At 37.4% G+C, this 23,340-nt stretch overlaps 1 protein-coding gene across 1 annotated transcript in view; it reads left to right on the forward strand.

Annotated features, from left to right (window-relative positions):
- Positions 1-23,340, forward strand: part of ITGA8 (integrin subunit alpha 8) — a 109,168-nt gene that overhangs the window by 42,813 nt on the left and 43,015 nt on the right. The window contains exons 15-22 of the mRNA XM_082754700.1: positions 1,612-1,719; positions 6,714-6,769; positions 7,306-7,460; positions 8,591-8,728; positions 9,193-9,260; positions 10,044-10,191; positions 17,972-18,064; positions 22,601-22,680. Coding sequence (XP_082610826.1) covers positions 1,612-1,719; positions 6,714-6,769; positions 7,306-7,460; positions 8,591-8,728; positions 9,193-9,260; positions 10,044-10,191; positions 17,972-18,064; positions 22,601-22,680 — 846 coding nt within the window. The remainder of the gene's footprint in view (positions 1-1,611; positions 1,720-6,713; positions 6,770-7,305; positions 7,461-8,590; positions 8,729-9,192; positions 9,261-10,043; positions 10,192-17,971; positions 18,065-22,600; positions 22,681-23,340) is intronic.

Genomic DNA, 23,340 nt, shown 5'->3' on the forward strand with positions numbered 1-23,340 from the left:
GACAATCTATTTATTAGAAATAAAGACTGCTGCTTTTAGCTTCAGTTTAGATAAAATGTATGAGATCTCACTTTGCAAATCTCCAGAGTTGTTGCTGACTACTGTTTTTTGCTAAATGCACTTTTTGATTAGAAGTATAAATTACAACTACCAAACGCATAAATGACTATCTGCTGCAGCCCTATTAATGCTGATGTGCAGACAGTTCTTTGCATTTAAATATTCACCATCCGTTACTGCAACGATGTAGTCATATTTCCTGATTCCTCTCTGTCTTCTTGTTGTCTGTATTCGGAACAGTACCTGTCTGAGAGAAGGCATGTTCTGTTTCCTGGATGAATATTTGTCAAAGCATAAGAATTCTGTAAAACAGGAGCATTAGCTCATTTTTGGTAACACTATTAAGCACAGTGAGAAGACCTGGTTTTCCTGCTGCCCTATTTTAGAGTCATGCAAATATTTTGCAATGCATCACTTTGCAGTGGCATTAAATGACTGCACAGGATGTGAAACATTGGAGAATGAGATCCACTGTGTACTTTAGATAGCAATAAAAAATGTGTTCTATTTCATTTAGGAAGGTGAATAGCAAGCAAGAATCCCTCAATCTTTCTGTTTCCTGTCCAGAGTGTATCAAATACCAAACTTGTCATGCTGGAGAAAGTTTTATTAGCTGAACTTTGCTACAAAAAAAAAGGTTTTCCCTGTTGCACAGAAATGAAGGAAGTAACTATTTTTTGAGTGTCTTGCTGAAACAATACAGAAAAGTGATCATAAAAGCTCAACTGTGGGTTAAAATATGAGGAAAGTAACTGTAGTAAGCTATTTTTGGCAGAATTACCTAAGTTAAAACAGTATTATCTAATTATATAAGTAAAACAGATTCATTGTCTTAACAGAATTTTGTTTTCTCTTTTAAACTGCTCTCAATTACAGATTAGCTCATTACTTACTAGCAGATTGCTTTTCAGAGGGATGTTTCCCATCACCACAACCATGTATTCACATGCTCAGCAGAATTTTCTGTGATGATTATTCTCATTTTCCAAAGTCAATTGTCTCAAGACATGATGTCAGACTGAGTTTACTTTATTGTTGGTTTAAGATAATTCTAGATCAACTTCTATTTTAACTAAATTATGTTCATTTTTTGAAGAACCTTAAACAGTGATAGCAAGCCTGAATATATCACTGTTCATGAAGAAACACAAATCTGACAGTTTATAAAATAACAGCCAAGGGACTTCTGTAATTTCCAAAAGGCAGGCTCTGTCCCTTTATGAAAACATCACAGTGTGATGAAATGTGTCTGATGTGCGTGAATCCCAGGACAGACCTATTGTTAAGTGTAGCATACTGTTTCAGCGATGCTGTGTGCTGTTAACCTGTGTTTTTTTTGTGAAGAACTTTCGAAATGTCATAGCAGAAGGTATCATAGTTTCTGATCCCCAAAAATATCAAGGGTCTTTTGGGTAGGAGCAGCATTTTAAAAGTATTTTCTACCAAGTAACCCTACATTTCAAACTTCTTTGTGTCTATCTCAGTTGTTTTCTCTGGTGTAAGTTAGGTACTAATGTGCTGTATGTAGTGAATGTTATTTCTGTCACTTAGAGCCAGACCTGTTGTGACCGTGAGTGCTCTGCTTATTCTGAACCCTATGATTGTGAATCCAGACAATAAGACTTGTCAGCTCCCTGGCTCTCAGCTTTTGGTAGCCTGGTAAGTTCATGATTAGACAAAAAACATCTTCAGCATCCTCTTCTTTCTCAAATAACCTCCCACTCCTAGCTTTTCTTGCCGCTTTTTGTTGAATGTACAGGTATTCAAATATGCTATAAGCTCAACAACAACAAAAATTATATAGAACAGAGTTCTTTTTGACACCTTCCAATACTTCACAGATTCTCTAAATGAAGTAGCTAAAAGTTCAGTGGTGTGATATCCTCCTTCATGGGAAGATGTTCAGTGTCTTACAGGATCAAGCTGCAAAATCACATTCAGTGTCTGAATGAGTGAAACGTGCAACAGCCAAGATTGACAAAGCATTCACCTGACAAAACACACATCTTTGCTGAGAAAATATCACAGTGAAAGTGATGCAAAGAGCTGGTAGTCCCACCAATTTCTGCAACAGAAAGAGAGATCTTAGTCCTTTGTGGAAGAGAGAAGGTGTCCTGCTCACTACGCTGAGAGCAGTTCATGGGATGTTGTTTCTGGCTGTCTTTGGTCAGAGGAAAGATATTTTTAGTGCATCAGGCAGGACAATGTTGGATAGAGCCTTAAAAGAGAAACCCTCTGCCATAGTAGCATTTAACTTTGAAAAGAAAAAGTACACTCAGAACCTTGAAGCAAATTGAAACAATTCAGGATCAGTTACAAATATAAATGTCGTAGGACAGTTGGAGGCTATCTAGTACTATTAACACCACATGCAGGTGCATTTACAGTACTATAAGAAAGTCACTTAGAAAAGACCCCAAATAACAGCTGATAAAACAGGCTATTAGAAATACATTAGATGCTTTTTAGAAGTTGAAATCATAACAAATGAGGAAACTAAAAACAAAACAGAGCATAAACACTTGCAAGTTGAATATAAAATTCCAGTAAGTCTTGCCAGAGAGACTGTACGGAACAGATTTCTAAAATATAAAAACTAGCTGTAGCATTTTAACTAAACACATTAGGGGCACAAAGCCTGCAGAACATGGGATGTATGAAAAGAATATCAAGGGGTAAAGGAGAAAGACAAGGTGACTGCACTAATTTTTCACCACTTTTAAACTAGAAGTGGTCAGAGGGAGTCCCCACACTGGAGACATTCTTTATGGGAAATGAGTTCTAAAAATAGTCACAAACATAATAGTTAGCAGAGGAGGTTTTACATCAAATTGATAAATATGAAAAATAAAAAATAATCATGACCAGAAACAGTTTACTTAAGAGACGTACAGGAACTCAACTCTGACACCATTAAACCACTAAATATATGGGCTGTAAATGCAGTGGGTGCAATTTGTGACTCAGAAGTGCTACATCTACTGATTGTCAAAATCTGGGACAGGGTTTTCAAGAGATTTTCACTTTTACTCTATTCTTTTACTCTATACGGAACTGCTTATATTTATCATTATGTTCCTCATTTCTACATTGTGTGTAGTAAAATCACCCACCTACAGAGGAAGGTAGAATGCACTCGGTAGAACTGTGTGGTCCCAGAACTTTAAAACGTTTAGTCCTTTCTGGAGTAGGTTCCAGATAAAGATCCATCTTTATATTTTGATTCAAGCAAATTTTGTTTAATAGTCAATGCAATAAAAAAATTACAATATCAACATTGGGCTGTAGCATATTCATTGTTCCATGTGCATTTGATTTTTTTTCCCCAAAACTTCAGTTTTTAAGACTTCTAAAGAATCCTTTGGATAAGTTTTATACTGGAAAAAAATACCAATATTATAGCATTTACTGACAGTTTACTGGAAGAAAAAAAAAGATACAATTTGTTGTTTTTTTTTTCACAACATGAGTGAATAAAAACATCTCTGCTAAAAATGTATTCCTGCTGCAAGGTACTGTTCAAAAAGGGCTTGTGTAACATGAAGTTTTTTCATTACTTTTTACTTCTGTATTACAAAAAGCCAGAAGATGTTTGGTTCATATCTACGAGACTTTTATTATGAGCATAATTTAATTTCTGTCCGCTTTATTCTAAAATATTCTTCCCTGAAGATTTAGTTTGTATTATGAACTGACTGAAGACCAGCTGCTATTTTCCATGCTGTAATTTTTCTCCTTAGTTGATATAAGCTTGTATTGTACATATGAAAATAATTAGTAGGGAAACTCCAACAGGCAAGGAATTCTTTAGTCCCTTGGGATAGATTTCTGTATCTCTTAGCCAGCTGTGCTGCTAGTATAAAATGTCTACTGACTGACATTGCAAAATTAGAGTGAAAGAAAACCTACTACCAGAACAGTTTCAGGAAGTGTAAAGTATGAATAACGTAGATTATTGTACACTTTCTAGTATTAGGAAAATATTATTTTTGCCATAATATAATTTGGAAGACTGAAGTGCAGAGGAAGCATGCATAAAAAGTTATTTTTATACACAATCTTAAGAGAATTGTCCTGAACTTCTAGAAACATATATAATTATTTCTCTGCTATGTTTAAAACATGGCTATTTCTGAGTTACCAAAACTAACAAATTTGGAACAAATTCTGCAACTTTGAATGTAAACAGACTTTTTTAAAAAAAAAAGTTTGAAAGATAGAGGTAGCAATTCCTTCTTCCGTTGACTTCATTGGAACCTGGATGTGATCAGTGCCCCACAGTCAGGGACTGAAGGGCCTCATTACTTTGCGCAGATGAAGGTCTATACCATCAAAACTTTGAGTGCCTTTCTGCTAAGGCATTATCCATCTTCCTCTCTGTGTGCAGTTCTGTATTCTGAAAAAATAGCCAACAATGGCAAGTAATTTCTGGTAGGATCTGATAATTTCAAGTTTATCACTTCCTGAAGTACGCTTCCTATTTTTTTCACCCTGTAGCATAGCCAGATTAAATTCAGTTATTTCTGGTAAAAATAGCAGCCCCAAAAAACATTTTTGGGCAGAAATCATCTTCTTTGTTTTTCTAATATTATTTTCACTTCTCAAGATACTATCCCTATCTATGCCACGTGTTGTTTTGAATGAAGAGAAATACTTTTAAGCTTTTTCTAATACCACTAAAAATGTTTCTGTCTAACTGAAGAACATAAAATTAGTTCAAACAAACTGCTTTGTTGGTCCAAGATTACCAGGGAAAGCTGGTGTGTTCAGTTTTAATGCTTTCCCTGTATTTCATAGCCACAACTGAATACTACTCAAACCATGAGCTGATAGTGATGGCAGACACTGTTGAATAAATGCAGTGCAGAGATCTCCTACAGAGAGATAAGACTGACAGCACAGAAAAGATCATATGCTTAAGGATGATGGGCCATTTCCCAGTCATTTCTTACCTGCTGAAGTTTCCTTCCTTTTATTGTTAATTGTCTTGTTTGCTTTATGGCTCCTGCAAGCTCAGAAGATCAATTATTATGTTTCTTCATGTGCCAAGGAGTCAGATCTTAAATCTCAAAAATATTTTAGACTCCTGGCCTCTTCTGTGGTCTACCTTCTCCTCCGTTTTCATTTTCTCACAGCTAAACATCCTGCAAAATCTCAACGGCAACTTCTTGTCAAAGTGATGAGGATATCTCTCTTTAGAACTGTTTCTGAACTGAATATCCTCGAAATCAGAAATGGGTGATGGAATTCTGCTAAACCCACAGTCTTGCCAGTCAGATGGGCAGAGCCAAGAGACTGATAAATTCCAAAAGTTTGATTTTTTTGCACTCTTCTTGACATGCTGTGCCTGGAAAGGAAGGATTAAATCTTGGCTCTTACCATATTACTTCAGAACATGACTTGGGTTATCAAATGTGTATTACGAATTATTGCATTCATTAAAATAAATTAAATATATGTTATAGTTGTGCTATTTAACAATCAATTCATTTCTGATTACAATCCATTTCAAGCTGGATTTTTAACTCAACTATTTTTTAAACAGGATAGTGCAAAAATTATTTGAGATTTCAGGAAGTGAGATCACCAAGTTCAACACACAGTGGCAGCTTGTGAGTTTACATTTGAGGAAATGCTCTCCTATGCTATGACATGTCAGACTAGTTTGTGAAGCCTGATGTCTAAACCGCATTTATGCAATTACACATGCTTTTCTCTTTCATGTTGTTTGTTCTTGCCCTTGTGTGTCAGCAAATGATCGGTTCTTCATCTGTTAACTCATAATTCTAAAGAAGCAGGAATGTGACTGAATTTGCAATATCTGCATGGAACGTGAATCGACACTCCTAATGTCATTTGAAGGCTGTGGTTAAGCATAGCTTAATGGCATAAGGCAATTTTTTTGGCCAAGAGGAAAATATTTAATAAGGTCATGAAAGTTATATGAATACCATATGTGGCACAGTTTCATTATGTTTGTCAGCGAAAGCAAACATTCAATTAGAATATGATTGCAGGTTATTTTAAAGATTGTGTTGCTGGTTTTTAATCCACTGCATGGAGAATAAGAGCAATGACTAATTCAAAAATATTTCTATTTAACCCAAGGTATTACTGTAAAATATGCTGGTTTCACATCTTCCAATGATGACTTACTACCCATGTTCAGCTGATACAAAGCAAAATATTTTCTGAACCCATTAAAGTATTCCATGAAAATGACTGTTAACCAGAGACACTTTGTATTGAATTGCACATCTTGAAATCATGGAAGTCTTTCTTTCTTCAGCATGATAAAGCAGAAAGGACTTCTGCAGGCAGCCTCATACAATGGTGGCTTGCTGAAGCTCAGTATTAGGAACCCAACTTTGCCAGTAGTATTAAAGGGTGATCTCTATAGGCTTTCTCCAGAATTAGTGGGAAAAGTTCTCTACATCTTTCCAGGGAAGATATTCTGAGGATACCCTGTCTTCTTTGAGTATTGGTGGAGCCTGGGAGACTTGCTGACTTAGGGGATATGTTGGGTGCCTAAACACAGATTCAATGAACATCATTTAAGAAAAAGAAACAAGAACATGGGTATGATTTGGGATTTACTATTCCCCAGGTCAGCTCTCTTTCTGCTAATAATTACTTCTTCTTTTTATACATAGTTTTACAGTAAGAGTCTGCGCAGCATTTGAAGGTCAAAGTATTTCAGATGCGATAGGTAAGAAATGTTTTATATTCCTGTAATTTAGTCTGTCCCACTTAAATTCAGATTTTTTTTTTTCTTATGCTTTGAAAGATAATAGGACTACAATGTTCCTAAGGTATGAAAATGCAGTTAAAGTGGTACTTATATAAACACAAAGCTTGTCCTATTCACTTGAAGGATTTTTTATTAATTTTTAGCCATTTTACAAACAAAAATAAGATTGTACCCAGCTGGAGAATGTTCTGTTTTGAAAAACAAATAAACAAGAAAACAAAAATAAAAAACAGATTTCCCGTGTAGTACACATATGATCTGTAAATGAACTTGCAAAGCTTGACTGAAGTTACATGTAGGACATACTTTGCATCAAAAACTAGTATGCTCCTAAACGGACAGATACCTTGGGCATGGATTAGTTTTACTTGGAAGACTTTGCTGGTTATTTGTTATGTTAATGCTAGTTATTAACTATAATATTTAATGAATTGTTTGCTATTTTTTCTTTCCATGTTAAGTAAATAAATACTCAATTTACTTATATTCTTTAGTGCTGAAAGGTGAATTGCAGTTAGATTCATTGAAACAGAAAGGAGCTGTTAAAAGGACTCTCTTCTTTGACTACCATCAGTCACATCATTACTTCTCCATTGTGATAGAAAGACAGAAACAGCTCCGTTGCCAGGACTTTCTTGTTTATCTCAGAGTAAGTTTAAAATATTTTGGACTGTCACCATAATTTGAGTAGTATCAGGAATTTTAAAAGATGAATAAAAAGGGGGAGCCCTTTGGAAAAGCAAGAACATTTTCCAGTGTTCTTAGATCCCAGAATTACGGAAATGAGAGATAAGAAAGGTCTGGTCTGAGTGTCCAGACCATTCTTCTACCTCAGCAAGAATTCCCATGTAAATCTTTGTCTCATTTTTTGTCAATGAAAATATAAAAGAAAGACTTCCTTTGAAGAAGAGTGTACGGTTCTTCTGTGTACAAATATGTTCATTTCATGCTCTTCTGGAAATTCTGATTAAACACTGCATCTCCTTATACAAAAGTGCAACATTGTTTGCTCTTATAGTATTTGCAGTACAATAATCAACTGAACTTGTTAAATGTCATTTCAACTCAGTTCCAACAAATATGTTAAAGGCGTGTCGCCAACAACATTGGCCTAAATTAATATATTATTTAGAATATTTTTAAAATCTTTTAAAATATTTTTTGAAAAATTAAAACAGTGGCACTTAAGTTATGAAGGAGCAAAGGTCGTTGGTTACTCACTTGCAGCTGGAATTACCTCCTGCCATTAAAGCAGATTTCAAGGCTGGTCCTAGAAATGTAGTGGGAGATGAAATGGGGGAATCTCAAGAAATATGTAAGACAGCATCGAAACAAGGAGTTGGTGGAGTTTTACCATCACTAGTCCATATATGTCATTGGTTATGGAACAAACCAACAATGTTACCTCCACAAATCCACGCATGCACTCCCTCCATTCCAAACAGAAGATGGGCAGCAGCTGATAGCATTTGGTTTTGCATGTCTCTTTTAAACAGCTTCTTTTAAGCTGATGCTTTGAAAAAATTCTGAGTCTACTCAGTTCAGCCAGCTTCTTCCAGATGTGGGGCTGTGGAGGCAATGTGTTCTGGGCATTCCAGTTCCATGTGAGTCATTTTGCTTTCATAATGATGTTACAAATAGGCAGATTTTGGCCAGCACCTGTCAAAGAACCAACTCTTTACCTTCAATAAGACTAATTCTGAATCTGTTGCAATACCCTACTCATCTGAAGGAATTACTTTAAACTCTTGTTTTTTATTATATGACTGTCTCTCACAGGATGAAACAGAATTTAGAGATAAATTGTCTCCCATCAATATAAACTTGAATTATAGCTTGGATGAATCCCATTTTGAAGACGGCTTGACTGTGAAGCCAATACTGAATTATTACCAGAAAAGCTCAGTAACAGAACAGGTATGAATTTTGCATGCAGCATCTTCTGTATATAAACTCAAAAACGTTTAGGAGTATAATGTGTGTCATTTTTCTTTAAACAGAGTATCAGGCCCAGAAATTGCACAACGAGGGTTTAATTAGTTCAAAATGTATATTGAAGATAAATATAGAACCAGGGAATCCTTTAAAGCATTTCCAAAATTTTGTTGTGTTCATAGTTTTGATTGCATTTTATGATATGTAAGCCAAGTTACTGTGGGAAAGGGCCTGAAAGATGTTATTATTCTGGTAAGGACATAGTTTACAATCTAAATAGTCTCCAACAGTACTCAAGTGGAAAGGAACTTGTAGAAAGGAGATAAATTCAGAAGGGCAGTGATAGTGACACTTAAGACATTTAAATTTGGGATATTTAATGAAGTGATTTGGACTTTCAAGCATATACTAACTGTATTATATATACCTATTTTGTGACTACACAGGCTTACATTCTGGTAGACTGTGGGGAGGACAACTTGTGCATTCCTGACTTGCAGCTTTCTGCTATGCCGTAAGTAAAATAAAAAAACTAATGCTGTATATAACAAAACCCAGACAATTCTAACTGCTTTAGCAAAATGAAGCACAGTTCTGTTGTTTGCTACTTATTCTTACCTGATTTCCAGATTTTTCATCTAGAAAACCAAGAAGTGGAGAAATATACACTTATAAAGTATGTATTTGTCAGACATGTTCATGGTGTTTAAATGTTATCATTGAAAATACAGTTTACAAGTGTTAGGAGCAGTACTAGTTCTCTGAATGCCAAGAGATAACACCAATTGTTGTTCAATGTTGTCCTGTTACCTGTCTCTGTGCCATCAAAATCAGTAGATATCTGTGAAAGGAAAGGGCACAGTGCTATTGCAGTTCTCAGGAGAGCTTCTGTCTGTTCCCTGTACAACAGGCATGAACGGATAACTGAAATCCCACCAATTCTGTTCCCTCCAGAGAGAAGTGCTAATGGGTCTCTGGTGGCAAGTACTTTCCTCCAGTAGATACTTGTCTCTAGGTAGAAAGTAGTCAGGCTCTGAAATTTTATGCAACTGACTTTCAGGTTCTCTGGTAGTCTACTCTGATCATCCATAGTATGTGTTTTCCTTTGAACTGTCTCCTTCCCAGGTGCTTGCATACTTTACCATGGGATTATTTTTTATGAAAAACTTTTACTCTGTATTCACAGAATATTTTTCCAGAGCAGATGCTATGAGAGCAAATTGGCCTTCTGCTTTAATCATATGTAAATCATACTTGTGGATGTTTTAATTCCTGACAAGTTGTATGTTCTATATAGAGATAAAGATCCGCTAATAATTGGAGAAGAAAACTGTGTAATGCTCATAATAAATCCAAGGAATGATGGAGAAGGAGCCTATGAAGCTGAGCTACATATAAAGATTCCACCTGAAGCAGATTACACTGGTGTTGAACGCAACAACAAGGTAAATGAAAATCAAAATGTTAGTGATAATCATAGAATCATTAAAGTTGGTAAGGACCTCCAAGATCATCTGGTCCAGCCATCCCCCTACCACCACTATCACTCACTAGACCACGTCCCTAAGCACCAGGTACAACCTCTCCTTAAACACCTCCAGAGACAGTGACACCACCACCTCCCAGAGCAACCCATTTCAATGCTTCACTACTCTTTCTCCTACATTTCCAACCTAAACCTCCCCTGGCACACCTTGAGGCCATTTTCTCTAGTCCTATCACTAGTTACCTGTGAGAAGAGGCCGACCCCTAGCTCCCCACACCTTCCTTTCAGGTAGTTGCAGAAAGCAATGAGGTCTTGCCTGAGTCTCCTCTACTAAACAACCCCAGCTCCCTCAGTGGCTCCTTGTGAGACTTTTGTTCCAGGCCCTTCACCACCTTCGTAGCCCTTCTCTGGACACATTCTGGGGCCTCAATGTCCTTCTTATAGTGAGGGGCCCAAAGCTTAACACAGCATTTGAGGTGCTGCCTTACCAGAGCTGAATACAGGGGGACGATCACGTCCCTGCTCCTGCTGGCTGTACTATTCCTGGTACAAGCCAGGATGTTGTTGGCCTTCTTGGCCACCTGGGCACACTGCTGGCTCATGTCCAGGCGAGCATCAACCAGCACACCCCAGATCCTTTTCCTCTGCACAGCTTTCCAGCCACTCTCCCCCAGGCCAGTAGCACTGCATACGGTTGTTGTGGCCAAAGTGCAGTACCTGGCACTGAGCCATGTTGAACCTCATCCCCTTGGCCTCTGCCCATCAACCCTGTCCAGGTCCCTCTGCAGGGCCTTCGTACCCTCCAGCAGATGGACACTTCCTCCCAGCTTGGTGTCATCTGCAAACTTAACTGAGGGTACACCCAATTCCCTCGTCCAAATCATTGATAAAGATATTGAAGAGGATGGGTCCCAACATCAACGGAACACCACTGGTGAGCAGTTGCCAGCTGGATTTCACTCTATTCAACACCACTCTGGGTCCAGCCATCCAGCCAGTTTTTAACCCAGCAAAGCGTGTACCTGTCCAAGCCATGGGCTGCCAACTTCTCCGGGAGAATACTGTGGGAGACTGACTGAGCCTGATCCTCTGGGTTGTCCCACATTTGCTGTGTGATTTCATTCAAGATGACTGGTTCTATAAAAGAGCTGCTGGCAGCAGTGGGATTCAAACCCACACCCCCGAAGAGACTGGAGCCTTAATCCAGCGCCTTAGACCGCTCGGCCACACTACCGGCCTGATCCTGGCTCTGTCCTCCTTGCACCCTCCCTTGAGGTACTTAGGACATGTCCAGTTAACCTACACAGGCAGTGCCAGCTGAACTCAGCAAGTGGACAGCTGCCTCCTAGGAGAGGAAATTCCATCAACTCTCAGCTATCTTTGTGCTCACGGTCCAGGCTGAAGATCAGCCATGTCACATGCAGATGGGAAAGGCAGGTCCATCCTGTTCAGAGCCAGCTCAGGTCCAGTTCCTCGTCATTAACTTAGATATAGTGCCACACAAATACTGTCATGTTTCTTCTAGTGCAAGAGCTATTTACGTAGTTCAGAGATTTCGAACCAGTCAACCCTAACAGTACCAGAATCACCTGAATGCTTCCAACCCCGGATCCCACGGTGTTACCACATCTCAGTCAGGGTCAATAAGCCCTTCTGAACCCCAGACACCTGGACACTTCTGGCTCATGCTTTCAGCGCAGCAGTGTTTTACTATCATTAAGAGTATTCCAGTCTCTGATATGCTGAATAATTGAACATTAACTGCAGTATAAACTTGACAAAGTTGACCTCCTTTCTATTCAATTAATTTATCTTACAGATAGGCCAAAAAAACAGTTATAATATGAAATGTGGCAATGTTCACAAAAGGGCTGACTCATGTCCCGCTGAGCTGTACTGAACACACAGTGTTTCCTTTTGGGATCTGTTTGTTTTTTAAGAGCACAGACGAAACACTATCCTGCAAACAAGCAGAGTGTTCTTGTATTCTCTGTTGGACAGCAAGTCTGAATCACCTCATCTGCGCATAAATCTCCCAGGCTGTTGCAACATGAACTTTCTTTTTTTCTGTCAGTGCCTGGAATGTGCAGCAGGGCCTCAAGGGTAAGAGTGGGAGAAAGCAAGTTAATTTCCTTTCTGAAGGCAAATGTTTTTAAGGAAGTTGAAAGTAACTTACAAAGTATTTCCTTACTCTCCTTCTGTCAGTGCCTTTATTATTGGGCTTTTAACCCACTTGGAAAAAAATGACAAGAATTAATGATGTCACTGAAGGTGGTAATATGGAAATTCTCTGAAACCTCACTTCTCAAAAGCATATATTTGTGCACAAATAAGTAAAGACATCAGCCTCTTGCTGTCATCTGCATTTCCTTTACTCTCTTTGTATACTCCCTTTTCTCATACTGTGGTCTACAAGGCATAAAGAAAACTTAAGTTCTCTTTAACATGTACACCTGGTTGTCTTTTTCCTTGCTGCTCTTTGGGAATCTTTGTCTGTTCTTCTGGCCATTACCAAGGATGTCAGGGGAGTCACTTACTCCAAGGCCCACACATATTAGCCCACACATATCTATCACTCGGACTGGACAGAAATCATTCAGGGCTTTTCATTATGTTAGGAAAACTTGAATTTTGTAGTGCCAGAAGGGTAGCCTCAGGGGGGAAAGAAAGGGAAAAAGAGCTGGGAGAGTCTGGTGTTTTTCAAGAATGAGGATAAGCTAGAAATGGGTTAGCAAAAGATACTACTTTTCTTTTTTTTTAAACCTAGGAAACATAGAAAAGCTTTTCATATTCTTCAGTTCTTGTGGAAGGTAATATACAATTTTGACAAGTCAAATTCTGAATCCTCCCAGATTTATGGAAGAATTGCCTTCATTTTCCCCACATTTAGTTAGTTCACTAGAGCACGGAATTTATTTCTTACTCTCTTTTTATACTTACTCTATCAAAAAAGATGTCATTACATTCTTTCTGAGAAGTATCAGAACATTAATCTTACTGCCTACATCGTTGTTAACATCTTGCCTTCTACACTGCAGATACAGCTTACACAAAGATTACAAATGTACTGAAAGTTTGTTCTTTCTACTGATTTTAAACCGTAAAAGTATATTTTTGAAAAGAATGGTCTTTGTGATGTTATGGTTCATTTAACTGAAATATTCATTTCTAAATCTTTATGTGGGAGAGAAATTGATATTGTAATTTTCTTTAAAAAGACAAAGCTAAAATTTGCTGCCATTTTTACTGGTGGAGGTTGGTTCTTGTACGTATTCATAGAATCATAGAAACATTTACGTTGGAGAAGACTTCTAAGATCATCTGGTGTAACCTTTAAATTAGCACTGCCAAGTCCACCATTAAAACATGTCACTGTACTGACAAGCTACTTAAAACTGCTGTGGACATGACAAAAAAGAAAATACAGTCTTCTTAATTTAAAAAAGTAAATTTACAATGAAAATATATCACTCATTTTAAGAACTCAGACATTATTTTATATTCTTCTTATTCAACATTCTTGTTTAATTTATCCCAGATAAATGTATAGATTAAGTAGGATCACCACTTGAAACAAGAATTAGCAGGCAATTTCATTTTCCCCAGAGTGATCAGAACCCTGGGTATCAGAGGCCCATCTGTTTCAAGGAAACATTGAAAAAATGTTTCACATTGAAAAAATTGAAAAAATCATTGTTACAATGATTTTTATGGGTCATAGTACAAATGACAGTATATTAGAAAGGGACTCATTTAATGCAACCTATGGGGTTTTAAAATCTATGGCAGTATGAACCACTTGACAAGAGCTCAGAAACACTTATCACACTGGTATGCGGGAAACACGGGGGTAAATGGAAGGAAGTTCTCTTGGTCTGTAGGTACTTTGAGGCATAGACTGTAGATGAAAATTAACATTTTGTTGTGAGGTGTAAGTGGAGTTGGGATTTCATTTCTTATTTTCATTTTTGTGCAGCAGTCTGCCAATGCGGGATTTTTGAATGCTCCTGAAACGCAGATAATTGAATACAGTGATTTTGGCAGACAGGTGGACTTGTGGTAGAGGCAGTTGCAGTCATGCTCTTAAAGCTCTGCATTCAAGGATTTCGTTCAATGTATATGTTCACAGTTGCCTGTGTAGTTGTTTTTCTCCATACTGCAGACTTCATTGTATTAAGGCAGAGATGATAGACATCTCAGAAGCAGCAAAACAGGTAGGCTGAGGGGCAAACAAATGAAATGTAATGAGCCAAAGAAACCACTTGATAAGTTTCTGATGGAACTGAAAAATCTTTAGAATCAAATCATTCTATTAGGCTGCCAGCATTTTGAATTAACGATACTTTTACAGGATGCTAGACTACTTTATTATGGGGCTACTCTGGATTTAGTCTATCTAATAGACAAATTTATCCCTTAATTGCTTCCATTAAACCTGATTTTTTTTGGAAATAATTTCTTGGGTTATTCTGTATTATCTGAATTACACTGTGAGTGTGTTAAATACTTTCAGTTAAATAATTTAACTGAAGTATTAAATAATTTCAGTTGAATACATAACTGAAAATTCCTGCACCTATTACCTCTTCTCTTCAGCTCAATGCAATGCAGTGTTTGGCATTCCTCATTTGTCATTAGCTTGTCATCTCCAGCCTGATTCTGTAGCATACTGAACCTAAACTGGGCAACTGGATCAGAAGAATAACTCTTTGCAGAGATGTACATGAACACATGCAAATGAAGAGTCAAGTTAATGTGTTTGATCTTAAAGTCTGAGGTCAAGGATATGATTTTGAAGTTTCTTTGATTCTTGCACGTACCGATACTTCCTTCAGTCAAAAAACTGGTTAATGAAACAATGACTTATAATGAAATGAAGTGCGTTATTCATTAGTTGTATTGTGGGAACACTTAAAAGCTCCAGATACCAGGTAAATGAGAAAATTACCACAGCTTTACAAGTTACTGGAAACCTTTTGGCTTGTAATAACTGTCCATATGCAGTAGGTGTGGAATTACTGGAATTAGCTGCAATGAAAAAAGTATAACCACATTATATTACCTCACATTTCCATGGCCAGCAGTAGAGCCAGAGGCAGTATATACTTGCTGTATGGTAAGTTCTTACACTACAATAGCATGATTGTGTACTTGAACCCCAAGCCATTGCCTGAGTACTGTACACTAATCCTTTGCCCAGCAAAAGAGTTTCACACACAACTCTATCCTGCCTTAGTAGTGATGGGTGGAGCCCAAATTATCATGGAATAATTAGTAGAAGTAAATCAAGCAAATACAAAGCCCTATTAGGTATTTGTTCCACACCAAAAACATTATGTATTTTGGCATGACTGTCTCTGTGCAGGCTGGGAACTGTGGGGCTGTTGTGGATCACAACCAGTTTTACTTTTCAATGGATAAATCCAGAGCTTTTAGCCCCAAGCCTTTCTGAACTATAGCATAATACATGAATAGGAAAAAGATATGCAACCTTCTTTTCTTACCTGAAAATTCATATTATAAGAGTAAATAGAAGGTGGCTGGCTAGATGAGGCATAAATTGGGCCTTTTGAGGACAAACGCTGGTTCTCATACATCAGTTAGATGAGAAGCTAGATTCTGGCACCTGGTACCTAATCCATCCATTTCTACTCAGAAGATAAGGATGAAAGGTGTTGATCAAGAAAAGAGAGGAGGTGTTTTAATCCACAGTCTGTAGTGCTTAACAGTTCTGGCATCAATTTGTAATTCATTGCTAAGACCACCAGAAAGCTTCAAGTTTGTAGGCTGCCTGGATGACTTAGAGCATCCAGTCATTTCCTAGTTAAAATGCACCCTGGGAGCACATGTGTTAATTGTTGGGATTTTGCTTCTGCTCAAGATTGCCAAAAAGACCATGTGTTGCTATAAAAACATAAATTGCTACCAGTGGCAGGTAGTAGGGTTTTGTGGCAAAACCTTCCAGCTGGCTGAGTTACGTATGAGATAATGGTACTGACAATATTGGGTATATAAGTTTCTTTGCTCTTGCTTGCTTCCTGCCTGGTTTTAATTTGAGGTGTATTGAACTACCTCAAAAAGGTGATCAGTGGAAAAACAAAGGCAATTAATCTCGATCCTGAAGAAATTATATCACAGCTCCCTGTCACATCTTTATGCCCACAAATGAGCTTTTGTGATTCTGGTCATATAAGTTCAGTTCCATTAACCGTTTTTGGCATGAAAGCATCACCTTCAAATTGCAGAAAACCTACTTGCAAAACTTTTCTATTTGCTTAGCTTTCAAGGGACAAAAAGTGTGTGATAAGGGATGAAGTATCCTGTCCTGGTGTTTAATACGGTATTAATAAAGAAACTGCAAGGTATGAAATGTAGAGGAATATCTATGTTCAAACATTTAGACCTGAATTTCAAAAAAATAAAAAATAAAAATGAAGAACAAAACCATATACCCACAAATCAAGCTAAAATGAAGAGTTTTACAAACAAGTTTGGTTTCAGCTGTGTTAACATTCTTGCTTCTCCCAGGTGTTGCAGCCCACCTCTAATTGAGCAGCTGGGAAGAATGTAAAAATCCTCTGCTCCCTGCTGTAGAGAGGCTTGGGATGGCGAATAGCTCAGTGGACACACTGTGTAAAAAACTTTCTTTCCTCCTCACAAACCATAAAAGTGTCAACATGAATGAGGTGCATACTGAGGGCATGCTTCACATGGGCTACATTTAGGACATGCCCTATCATTTCTTTCAGTCTCAGGAAGTGATAAGATCAACATGTCCACACTGGCTTTTGCAGATTAGGAGTGAATTGGTAGCCAGTGGTCTGGAGATTTCCCAGGTCTTTTTATATAAAGAGCATGACCTTGCATGTATTGGTTAATCTGTGAGAATCACAAATGAGAGGAAAGGTAGTGGGAGAGCCTTATGGCAACAGCTCTAGCTGCATTCTGCTTTTACAAAGCTAGTTTACTTCTGCACATAATAGTGACTATTTTCTCCAATACGCCAGAGAGGTAAACAGAAAAAAAAAAAAATGTTGCTTTGTCCTACTCTATATCTCCTATCTTCTGCTGTCCTATGGTTGTTCCTCCTTCTGCACAGTCTGTTTTCTATACAGGTGAAACTACTAGCAATAAAGATTATAAAGGGTTGAAAGAACAAAGAAGAAACACGTTTTACATTAAGAAATTTAGAGGGAAATTATTTAAGTAGAAATCCATCTTCTTTGTTGCTAAATTGTAAATTACAACTAATGTAGTTACAGAAATAACAACGTGAAGTTGTAACAACATAAACCATAGCTTGGAAAATAAAATTCTAGGCTTGGTCCATTTGTGGCCAATGCCATAAATTCATTCCAGAGACTTCTAGTGACAGATAATAAAAATATTGCAATTAGTGTGAAACCTGTTTCTTTCACCCCTTTTACCTTTTTATGCGTGTTTTCTCTGTTGAGTCATTATGGCCATAAGGATGATTTACAACAGCAAAGCAGTATGTTAAAACTGGAGCTAGAGTGATTGCATCGTGGCCCTTCAGGTATTAGGAAGCGTCCCTGTTTGTTTTTCCCTGGCATCAGTTTTCACCCATTGTCTGACAATAACCAATTAAATGTTTTCCTAGTGCACTGAGCAGGTGTCCAAAATCAAAAGAAATGTCACGATCAAAAAGGCGTCGCTTTCCCGACTGGATACGTTTCACTATGATCTCTGACCTCCATATTGATGTCCTTTTGTTACAGGCCCTGCGTGTATTGAGCTGTGATTACAAGATGGAAAATGAAACTAGAATGGTGGTTTGTGATCTTGGGAACCCCATGGTGGCTGGCGCAAACGTAAGGGAACACCAGATGCATTTACTGATTTTTATCTAATTGAATTTTAAAGAGGAGCTAATGGAAAACTATTCAATTAGCAGAATGTGTCCAAATAAGCAGCACCTAAACCAAATTATTTACTCGGACAGGAAAATGTTGGTGCAATAAGAGACAGTACTGTGCTTCTGAAAAACTAACGATCTGTTGTTCTAAAAAATTGATGATATTAGATAACACGTTTTATTTCACATACTCTAAAGAAAGTTAGTGTCCCTCAGTTTAAGTCCCAGAAGTTGCACTAGTATGATGAGAAGAGAATCCCAATCCATAATGTGTAATGTTTATTTCTGCCTTAGTATTCGTTCTATTTAAGATGTGTGTAGTAAATAACAGATTCTTTATTCTGAGTCTAATCTTGAGTGTATGAGCATTCTCTTATCAGTTTATGTCATGACTTATATCCATGAAAATGATGTTGGAGTAAAGTTTTCCTTCACGTTATGAATGTCATTTGGATTGAACGTATTTGGAGACAAAAAAAGAGCTACCAATTATCATCACTTGTTCCTATGTCCTGACAAACAGTTCAGGGCAGCCCCAGAAGTGTTGAACCTAGGAATGTTCTGCCATGGATGTCCCTGCAGAGGAATTCTAGCACTGCTCATGGTATAATCCTATGGGTGTTTAACCCAAACTTTTTCAAGATCCTTCAAATGGTTTTGAAATAGTTCCTGACTCAGCCTTGATAAAAGAACCAAATGGATCACATGATAGAAGATTTGGACTCCAATAAGCTTGTTTGGATATGTTAGGTTGGCTTCAGATCAGTCATAGAGCTTTTGAAGGCAAGTGTGAGACCAGGTGTCTCGCACAGTCATGATTACCAGCAGTCCCAGGCAGACTCCTTAGGATTACAAGGAGCTAGAAACCACAGAGAAACGAACTCCAGATGGTGGACCCACTGGGAGCAGGAATGTGCTTGGTGAGGGTTCTGCTCTGTAAAACTGATGCAAATTAGAAGTCTGAAGAGGGGAACTTTAAAAGTATTTTCTGGGAAAGGCATTGCACTAGGAACGCTGACTGCATAGATAGTTGAGTCAGTGAATATAGAAAACAGGGCTAAAAGGTTTTGCATTTTTTATTTCATTCTATTAAATGAAACTCCTAAAAAATAAGAGTAATTGAAAAAAATACTGAGGAATGGAGTTTTCCTAACATGATGATGGGAGGCACTGATGGACCAAAGCCCTAGAAAAATCCAAACTCAAGGCAGATAACATCGCTTACCAGAAAACCAGCAAATTTATCTACTGATTTGTTTCTTACTTAGTCCTATGGCAGAAGCACATTATCAAGATAGACAAAAGTGGACAAGAATCTTGTGGATGATTGTGCGGGTAAGCATGGGTTTTGAAGAGGAAAGGGAGACAAGAAGCACTACCATTTTATATCAATCTAGGAGCAAGTCTGTGTTGCTTTGCATTTTGTCTTAAGTATAAGCAATGGAAAGGTCTGAATGTGGAGATATTAAACTACAGCCCCTCTACTCTCCCCTGTGAATCCAAAGCGCTGTTTCCACATCATCCTTGAGCCAAACTACTGGCAGTCTGAAGACTTCAGGAATGTTATTTGGTGGCCACTGAAGCAGTGCTACTCTCACCTGTCTCCTCATGGATTCTGTCAGCACAGCTAATCCTGTTTTGCTTCAGAGTCAGCACTTGGGCTGCTGTAAATGCATTGTTACCAAATATTCCTAAGCAAAATACTTCATAAAGAGAGACTTGGAAGTAGCAGAATAAAACAGCAGGGTTCATAACATGTTTAAGAATATTATGTTTTGAAACAAAAAGAATCTCACACTTGAAAATTAAGGCATACAAAGATAAAGCATCACAAAGCCAGATGGCAAAAGTGTTGGATTATAGTTAGCGAAAGCTTAAAGCCTAGCTGTATCTTTGAAACCAGCTCTCCTGGAAGCTTAGTAAAGGTGAAAGCACTTGAGCTTTTTCAGTCCAAACATATTTATGATGGCAAACGTATTTCCAACAGCGAAATACCAACCCTTTGTACAAATTGCATAAATCATGAGAGGCTTCTCTGATCCATTTCCAGTTTTGCAAAACAATTCTGCTCTGGCAGGAGATCAGTTATTCTCAAAACACGCAGTCAGAAAGGGACTCTGTGGAAGTTGTGAGGGAGTGGGAAGAGAGGGTTAGGTCAAAGTCTAACATTCTTTAAACTCTTAACTATTGAGTCACTGTAATGACTTTTCAGCACCCTGAAACCTGGGGATTCTCCAACACATTAAGATCAACTTTCTGAGGATGAGAATTATGTCAGGATTTTGTGATGTACCCCATGGGATATTACTGCTGTGGGCTGCAGAACACTTTACATTTTCAACATTGTCATCAGAATGACTCTCTCTCTGACTTCTTTAAATTCCATGACCTTAAAATATTTACTGCCCACAGAAAGTCTGTATCCTTTTCAATAGTATCTGCATGGTTAAAAAAAGAAGATAAAAAAAAATGAGAAAGAAAATCCCACAACCATATGGCCCAGAATTCAAACTAGATGTCTGTGATACCATCTCACAGGCAGAGAGGAAAGATGCTCAAAGTACTTAGTTTATGAAATGGATCATACTGACAAGCTTACTAATGCCTCTTCAATGGCTTTAGCAAGTGAAATGTAGATCTTATTAGAAATAGAATAGGTAGAAGAATTTGGAAGGAAATAGAAACGAATGGCAATAAGGCCAGAAGGCTGGGAGGCTTGGACGATCTTGCCTATGTCTTGGTGTGTAGCAAACTAATTCTTCAAGAGCACAGAGGCTTTATCTTTCTTATGCTCTGTAAGACACGTCAAAAAACAGTAGCCATCTATCTCCCAGTGTACTCCTGGGTGCTGCCGAACATAACAAATAAAAGATTATCAGTAGTAGTAGAAATGTCATATATTTCAAAGAAGCATGATGATTCTAACATGGCAAATGATGCACTTCAGATGAAAGTAACTTCACTTGGAACATTTAAATAAACTATTCGGATTAAATGAATCTCTTACTAAAACAAGGAGATCCTGTGACTGCTAGTGTACAAACTAAAGCAAATTCAACTCCTTTGGCCTCTGAATTTTCAGCAAGGGCATGTTAGGATCTTATTAGTAGCTTTGTCAAGGGCTACTTGACATTAACAAAGTCATATTACCACACAGAGGCAACATCTGCAGCTCATTAGACTCATACAGTAGAGGTATGTTTCGGTATTAAATAAGGCATTAAACCTGGGACATCAGGGATATGATGGATCATCAAAACTGCAGTTCATGCCTGCTCTGTTAGATCAGAGGAAAATTATGTCTTTGGTTCATCAAAACTTTTTTTTCTGCTAGAAATGGAAACAAATTTATGTAGACTGATCAGTATGACAAAAGCTGAAATCAGTATCTTATTTATTTATTTATTTTTGTCTCAGAGATTAAAAAGATCATGATATGTTTCTAAAGTTGAATCAATAAGGTTAAAATCATCCCCAGAATGGTAATAAAAATAGTTTGCATCTGTATTCCAAGCCAACTGTTCAGCTTCTGGTTAATTTAATGAGTATTTTCCTTTCATCTTAAAGATTTTACTTCCAAGAAGAGAGATTAGCTCTGATATTAAAATGAAAATAATTCAAATATTTGAATGTGCCATTTTTTCATGGTAACAATATTGCTTCTAGCATAGGACAATTGAAAGAAGTAATTGAAACACGTTAGCTAAGTCTCGCTCTGCAGATGGATTAATATTCAGTGATCCACCACCACAAGTGAGAAAAGAGGGAAAATTGAGTGAGGACTTATAACAAAATAATGCTTGGAAAAAAGAGATTTCTTAAACATATGAAATGACACCCACAGAAGAAAATCCTTCCTTGTCAGTGATACTGAATCCGTGTCCCAGACAGAAAACTACGTTGTTGTGTTGTGTTCTGTTGCTGGCAATGCTGCCCCAAGTATGCCAAGGAAAGCATACTGAAGAGACAAGTCTTTATTTTTCTCCACATGGAGAATATGGTTATATGTAACAATCCTTTTTAAAAAGGAAAGCGTGTATGCAAGTTATCTGGCAGGAAATGTTACTATCAGACAGTGCAGGAGGTGAGAAGGAGGGGAGTAGTGGTACTTATATGCAGAGTATACAGGCTGTATGCTTTGCTGTCAGCCTCAATGCAAAATTCAGATTTCAGAAATTGCCAGATTAAAAACATATGCAGTTGAAATGAGGCAATTAAAAGGATTAATTTAAACATTGCGGGACGATTTTATTAATTTAATGTGGAGGACAGATGGCATCTCCCCCTCCTCCCTAGCCACTTGCATAACCAGTGATGTAACTAAGTCCAGCAAGAGGGTTACAGAGACCCCACCATATGCTGTTGTATATCCCTTCTTTAACTACCCTTCCAATTCCATTCTGTCTTCTGAATGAGCTTGTTCGGCTTTATTCCATTACTGTTTCAAAAAGCAAATGGAAATTAGTAACCTGTTCTTTTGTTTCTTTTCCAGTTCTCTACAGGCATCCGCTTTTCTGTTCAGCATTTTGAAAATTCAGATTTCAGCATCAATTTTGAGCTGCAAATAAAAAGGTTAGATATTTTACCAAGAGCACGGTTATTTAAATTCTGAATTCCTGTCAATATCTGGAGTTTAAGAAGTTTAGCTCTTCAACTTCAGTAGTTATTTCTCCTTTGGTAGCTTTCTTCAGGAGGATTTGTAGAGCTGGGGCCATGTTAGCTTTTAACTATATCAGTCTTAGAGTTATTCTAAGGTTTTTATTTTGTTAAAATACAGGTTAACTAATTTTGGTTAGTGTTCCAAGGTTCTTCCATAGATTTCCCAAATTTGCACGTGGTTCTCCACTTCGGGATTAATGAACGGTGATCATTTTCCAACAAAGTTCTGTATTTTAAAGTATAAAATGCTCTTGAAACATAAAAGATATGCCACTCCTTTACAGCAATATAGAAAATAGGTGAGCAGTTAAAATATGATCAAGTTTTCCTTTTTTTTTTTAAGACATGAACTTAAAAATATTTTCAGTTGTTTTATATCTGTATTTTTAGACTTACTCTTGATTTTTTTTACTGAAATAACCAGATAATTGTTCTTTAATATATATGAAAATGTTTTTTGAAAGTCAAAATGCTTCATATTTTATAGAAGATGTAGTTACAGTTACTGTCATAAAGAGAGGAAGCTGTTTCAGTTTTATTCAGGTGAATCTGTATTTATTTTTTTAAGTTCCT

Source organism: Aythya marila (genome assembly GCF_965140915.1).
Source record: "Aythya marila genome assembly, chromosome: 2".
In the NCBI taxonomy this organism is placed as follows: domain Eukaryota; kingdom Metazoa; phylum Chordata; class Aves; order Anseriformes; family Anatidae; genus Aythya; species Aythya marila.